The sequence below is a fragment of the Vanessa atalanta genome, chromosome 7, assembly GCF_905147765.1.
Source record: "Vanessa atalanta chromosome 7, ilVanAtal1.2, whole genome shotgun sequence".
Lineage (NCBI taxonomy): Eukaryota > Metazoa > Arthropoda > Insecta > Lepidoptera > Nymphalidae > Vanessa > Vanessa atalanta.
Window position 1 is genome coordinate 7358997 of NC_061877.1, and position 5806 is coordinate 7364802.

At 28.1% G+C, this 5806-nt stretch overlaps 1 protein-coding gene across 1 annotated transcript; it reads left to right on the forward strand.

Moving 5' to 3' along the window:
• Nucleotides 1–269: 269 nt before the first annotated feature.
• LOC125065152 (chaoptin-like) lies at nucleotides 270–5515 on the forward strand. The gene is made up of 5 exons (XM_047672621.1): nucleotides 270–491; nucleotides 903–1124; nucleotides 1199–4330; nucleotides 4417–4673; nucleotides 4834–5515. The coding sequence occupies exons 2-5, from the start codon at nucleotides 962–964 to the stop codon at nucleotides 5398–5400; spliced, it is 4119 nt and encodes a 1372-aa protein (XP_047528577.1). The 5' UTR covers nucleotides 270–491; nucleotides 903–961; the 3' UTR covers nucleotides 5401–5515.
• The last annotated feature ends 291 nt before the right edge of the window (nucleotides 5516–5806 follow it).

Genomic DNA, 5806 nt, shown 5'->3' on the forward strand with positions numbered 1-5806 from the left:
CACGTTATCTACGTATGTATACGTAGCACTGCACTGCTACACCGTAACCCTATTTTCGAAATAACGTTACATTTTATAGGCTATTAAGCTGGGCTAGTACAAAGGTGCTACATCCGCAAGATGAATCTTATATATTTGTACGAAAATAGGTATACGGCCAAAATCCGATTCGTCATAAAAGTATAATAATAGTGGGTCGGGGGTGCCGCAACAACAGCGTTGACCTACACAGCGCGCGCCGCCGCGGCAGTCTTCTGTCGAGCTTTCTAATGACCTCAGGCGTTCTGTGTTGCGCGATAAAACATCCAGCCACTCTGTAACTGATAAAAACTTAACCGCTATTGAAATTGAGCTTGTTACGTGTGGTGAACATTCAAGGACAGGCGCAGTCGGATCCTTTGGAAGTTGCGTTAGGAAAATGAACCCTAACTACTAAAGGATAACTTTGTTTTTAATTAAAATTGGAGCGCAAAACCACGAAGGATTTGTAGGTAAGCATTTTTTCCCAAGTAAATAAAGTGAAGATAAATATAGACTTGTAATAAACGATCGTCTATCTACACGATTGTTTGAAAAAATATTTTGTTATAATTTAAATTTGATATTTCATCGGGGGCTTACAGAGATTGTATAAAATCTTAAGCTTTTCTTTAATGATAGCTAACTACGTCATAATTTTATACAAAGCAAAGTGCTTCAATTTATCAGGTATATTGTAAATTTACATTATAATATTATATGCGTTATTTTTATCTGTATATTATATTTAATATTAAATACTTTGTGATATATAAATCTATTGTGAAAAATAAGTAATATATGTGTATTTTTTAAATATTCTATGTGGTTTTTACATTATGTCGCATACATACAAGTAGTTACATTTAATTTTAATATTACAGATTTTAAGCAATGAGGAAGACGACGATATGAAAATAAACATCGCAATAATAATGTAACTATGAAAAGAATTTTTCGTTGTGCGGCAAAAAGTAATGAAAATGGCATTATCCAATTTATTTCGTTGTTGCTTTTTTTGCTTCCGATTTACCGAGCTCAAAATACCCTGGAGTGCACCGAGTTGATAAGGAATAATAAATGTTCATGTTATACATTTGAAGATGGTAAGAATATTTTTTAATTTACTTAATACAGATAGATTTGAATTTAACAGATAATATATAAATTTGCTTTACAGCTACTTATCTTGATTGTCAAGATACAGTCATAAAGAATATTAAAAATGCTCTCAAAAGAGTAACAAATGTATATTCTTTTTCTATTTACGATCTCGACGGCAGCGAAGAAGCTTTGGGACCACATTTTATACCGCAAGGCGCTTGTATCAAACATATACACATATCGCGAACTAATATAAGAGACATGGACGATGAAACATTTATGCCACTGAGAAAGTGCCTTGAAACATTAAGCATTGTATCCAGCAAAATTAAATTCATACCACAAAAAGCACTCTCCGGCATGCTAAAACTAATGTCTCTTGATTTAGTTTCAAACAATATTGAAGAAATTCAAAGCTATAGTTTTTATGGCCTACCATTAGTAAAATTAAATATTAAAGGAAATATAATTCGGCGCGTATCTGATACTGCATTTATAACTTTAGAGTCGACACTTTCTGAAATAGATCTTAGTGAAAACAATCTTACGTCATTCCCAATTATTTCTTTGGCCAATTTAAAACATCTTCGAACGTTAAAATTAGCTTGGAATGAAATACATTCAATCGAAAACTTAGAAAATTCTAATCTTTTGTCCTTAGAATATTTAGATTTGGATTCCAACAATTTTGAATTTATTTCTGAAGACTGCCTTAAATTTAGTCCGTCCCTACAAGTGTTATCATTTCATTTTAATTTTATTTCTAACATTCATCATCGAGCATTTTATTCACTTATTAATTTGAAATCATTAGATTTGAGTCATAATAGAATCAAAGTATTACATATAAATCTTTTTCAAAACAATAAAAAAATTGAATTTATAGATTTAAGCCATAACCATTTGCATCATATTCATGGCCTACTTTGCAATATGCCGTCTCTTAGTAGAGTATTTTTAAGCCATAATAATATACTTGAAGTGCCAATAGATTCTTTTTTTAATTCTAGTAAAATTAGTATAATACACTTAGATAAAAATTGCATACATACTATAAATAGTGAGAGTTTTAGTGACTTAGAAAATTTAGAAGAGTTGCAGATAGATTTCAACTATTTAAATCAAGTGCCACATAGTATTTTGTCAAACAATAAGAATTTAACAAAATTAAGATTAGACAATAATAAATTTAGTGATTTAAATAATAACACATTAGTTTCTCTAATAAATCTGAAAGATCTTAGAATTAATAATAACGAGCTCAAACATATTGCAAAAAATATTTTTAACAATTCAATTTACTTAGAGGAAATTCATTTAAACCATAATAAAATAACTTCCATTGAGTCTGGGACTTTTGAGAAAATGTCGAATCTTAAATTTATAGCATTACATAATAATAAACTAATAGATATCGACAATATATTACCCATAAATTCTCAATTAACATTACTTTTTCTCGAATTCAACCAATTATCTTCTATAAGTCATGTAGTACTGGGACCACAAAGAAGGCTACATCAACTGAACTTAAAAAATAATCACTTAAAATTTTTATCAAAAGCAACGTTCAGTAATCTTACGTACCTCACGCGATTAGAAATGAGTCATAACGAACTTTTAATAATCGATGATTTTTCGTTTCAACGTTTGAATTCAGCGCGATATTTAGACTTGCAGCATAATAAAATTAAAAATATAACATCTTATACTTTTTTTGGTTTAAGCGAATTAGAAGACTTAGACCTTTCAAATAATAAAATAGTTTTTATTTTTGATATGGCTTTTAATACTTTGAAGAAACTAAGAAGCATAAATTTATCTTTTAATCCCTTAAAAATTCTTAATAAAAACCTATTTCAGCAGGGATTGCCCCTAAGTTCTCTGTTATTAGATAATTCAGAAATAGAACTAATAGAAAATGGTACTTTTCAAGGCTTAAACAATTTAAAATATCTTTCCCTTCGGAACAATTCTCTAAAATCTAGTGATTTAATGTGTCTTGACATCCCGGGCTTAAAGTATTTATCACTATCATATAACATTCTCGATCATTTACCTGTAGAAACATTTTTAAATCTTCCACTTTTAGAAATCCTTTTACTGGAACACTGTAATATAGAGAAAATTATAGAAGGTAGTTTCATTAATAACAATAATCTCTTTAAAATAAACATTGCACAAAATATTATCAGTGATATACCGGACAAGTTATTTAGTTCATTTAACTCAATTACTGAATTAAATATTAGTAACAATTTTTTAGATTATATACCATACAGTATGTTGGATAACTTCACTTTAATAGAGACACTTGATATAGCCGATAACTTAATACCTAAAATTGAAATAAGTGGTTTAGAGAAACTTACCAAATTAAAGTCTTTAATATTACGTAAGAATGAAATACAGACAATTTCGTGTAGTAAAAAAATTATACTAAATGAATTAATACAATTTGACATTAGTTTCAACAGACTAGACAATTTACCTGAATTTATATTTGATAATTTTCCAAATATTCAAAACATTAATATCTCACACAATAACATAATGCACTTCGATTTTTTACTTTCTTATAAAAAGGTAGGGGTATCATTGATCAATATAGATCTAAGTAAAAATCCAGCAGTAAGTTGGACATCAACAAGAAAAGTAGACAATAGTACCCTTATAGACAGTTTATATGAACTACACATTAGCTTAACAAATCTGACAAATATTGAAGATATCACGTTTGAATTATTTACAAATTTACAACATCTTTATTTGCAATTTAATAAGATTCGACGTTTATCGATAAGCCCATTCTCTAAATTAGTTTTTCTTGAGAGTTTAGATTTAAGTTTCAACAGAATTACTCATTTAAAAACAAGCAACTTTCGTGGTCTAATTAAATTAAATTCATTGTGTCTTTCTAATAACAATATAGAATCTATGGAATCTTTCGATGAAGATTTAAGTAATCTGAAACTTTTAGATCTTTCGTATAATAAATTACAAAATATAATAAATGAACATTTAATTAATTTAAAAGAATTAACGGTCCTAAATCTATCTTTCAATAATTTAAAGTATTTATCAGCTACAGCATTTAATAATTTAAATAAAATAATTCAAATCGATCTGGAACACAATAAACTTCAAACTATACCTCTGGAACTTCTTACGTCAATAGAAACTCACATTCAAGATATATTAATAAAAGGTACATGATTAAAGCTAATATTCAAGAATTTTGTTTTATATTTTATCGAAAAATGGTTAAGGTTATTAACATCGCGTCTATTTCAGATAATATAATTATATGTCGATGTCAAAAGAATAATACCTGGACTTGGATACAAGATCACCCAAAAATATTTAAGTCATACGAAGTGATTTGTTTTAACGAAGATTATCCGAAAGAAAAATGCGATTTTCCTTTGATCGTTCAATTGTCCATTGACAAACATAATGATAATTCTATTTTATTAACATGGTTAATAAGAAATCGTACAGCGATAAAGGCTCTTAAAATTTTGTATTACAATGAAAACCTAGACTCCGATGTGAGTATAATATCGACATTCAATCATTAATCCCTTGTTCAAATGGTAAATTCAAATACACATCAGCTACAAAGTCCTGAATCATGCCTAACAGAGCAATCATACAATTTTATTTGAAATCCATTGTTACTTAAAAACTTACCCTTCCATATTGTTACAGGTAAAACTGAAAGATGTTGATAAAAATTCAAGTTCGTTCCTTATAACTAATCTTCTACCAAATATGAATTACATTGTATGCGTCTTAACCGTGTATGAAAATACGATGATAAATATCGATGAAGAGAATATATCAGTGATTAATGAAACAGATCACGGATTAATCAACATTACGTCGAAAATGAGACGCAACATCGCGGCCTCTATAATCGCGCAATCACCAGCTAGTGAATGTGTTTCTTTTGATACGAACAGAAAACCTTTAGCTAAAATTAAAACAAATAAGGGATTCAAAATGTCTTCTATTTTAAATAGACGCACTGGTTTAATTGTAGGTTGTTGTTTAGGTTTTGTAGTATTTTTTGTCATGGTCACTGTTTTATTATACACTAAGTTTAAAGAAAGAAAACGTATAGCCAAATCCGATCCAGCTTGGTCAGAAATGAATGACTATCATTCTCTGCAGAGTAAAGAAGATATTTTACAGCATTCAACGACAGCCTCTACGGATAATATCTTATTAGGAATGACAAAAAATCGCAATATATCTTTCGAAAAGATAAAGTAAATTTGAGAATAGTGTTGAATATTCAATTTTGACTCGCAATTATTATCGTTTAGTTATATATTGATAGATACAATTTTTAAAATTATGACAATAGATGCTGTAAAATGATTACTTTTGGAGCAATAGTTATTAGAAAAGCTTAGTTGTATTTTATAGAAAAATAATAGAATGTATAGATAGAAAAGTTAATGATTATAATTGTAGATATTATTAGAAATTTGGTAGGTAGTAGATGAAAATATTTATTAAATTGTTACCACATATCTATTGTTTCTTTTACTTGCTTCATAATTGATTATTTATTAATAATAAAATAGCAAATTTTAATAAAATATTACAATAAATGAACGAAACTAACATTTCGAATGGACGTCATATAATATTGAAATTTTTTTTCGTATCAGAA

What these genes read in the sequence shown, in the direction of transcription:
- LOC125065152 (XM_047672621.1), top strand. Translation starts at nt 962, where the DNA reads ATGAAAAGAATTTTTCGTTGTGCGGCAAAAAGTAATGAAAATGGCATT. An exon ending in TCAAGATATATTAATAAAAG is followed by an intron (nt 4,331 to 4,416) that starts GTACATGATTAA and finishes CGTCTATTTCAG; the next exon opens with ATAATATAATTATATGTCGA. An exon ending in ATGAAAACCTAGACTCCGAT is followed by an intron (nt 4,674 to 4,833) that starts GTGAGTATAATA and finishes ATATTGTTACAG; the next exon opens with GTAAAACTGAAAGATGTTGA.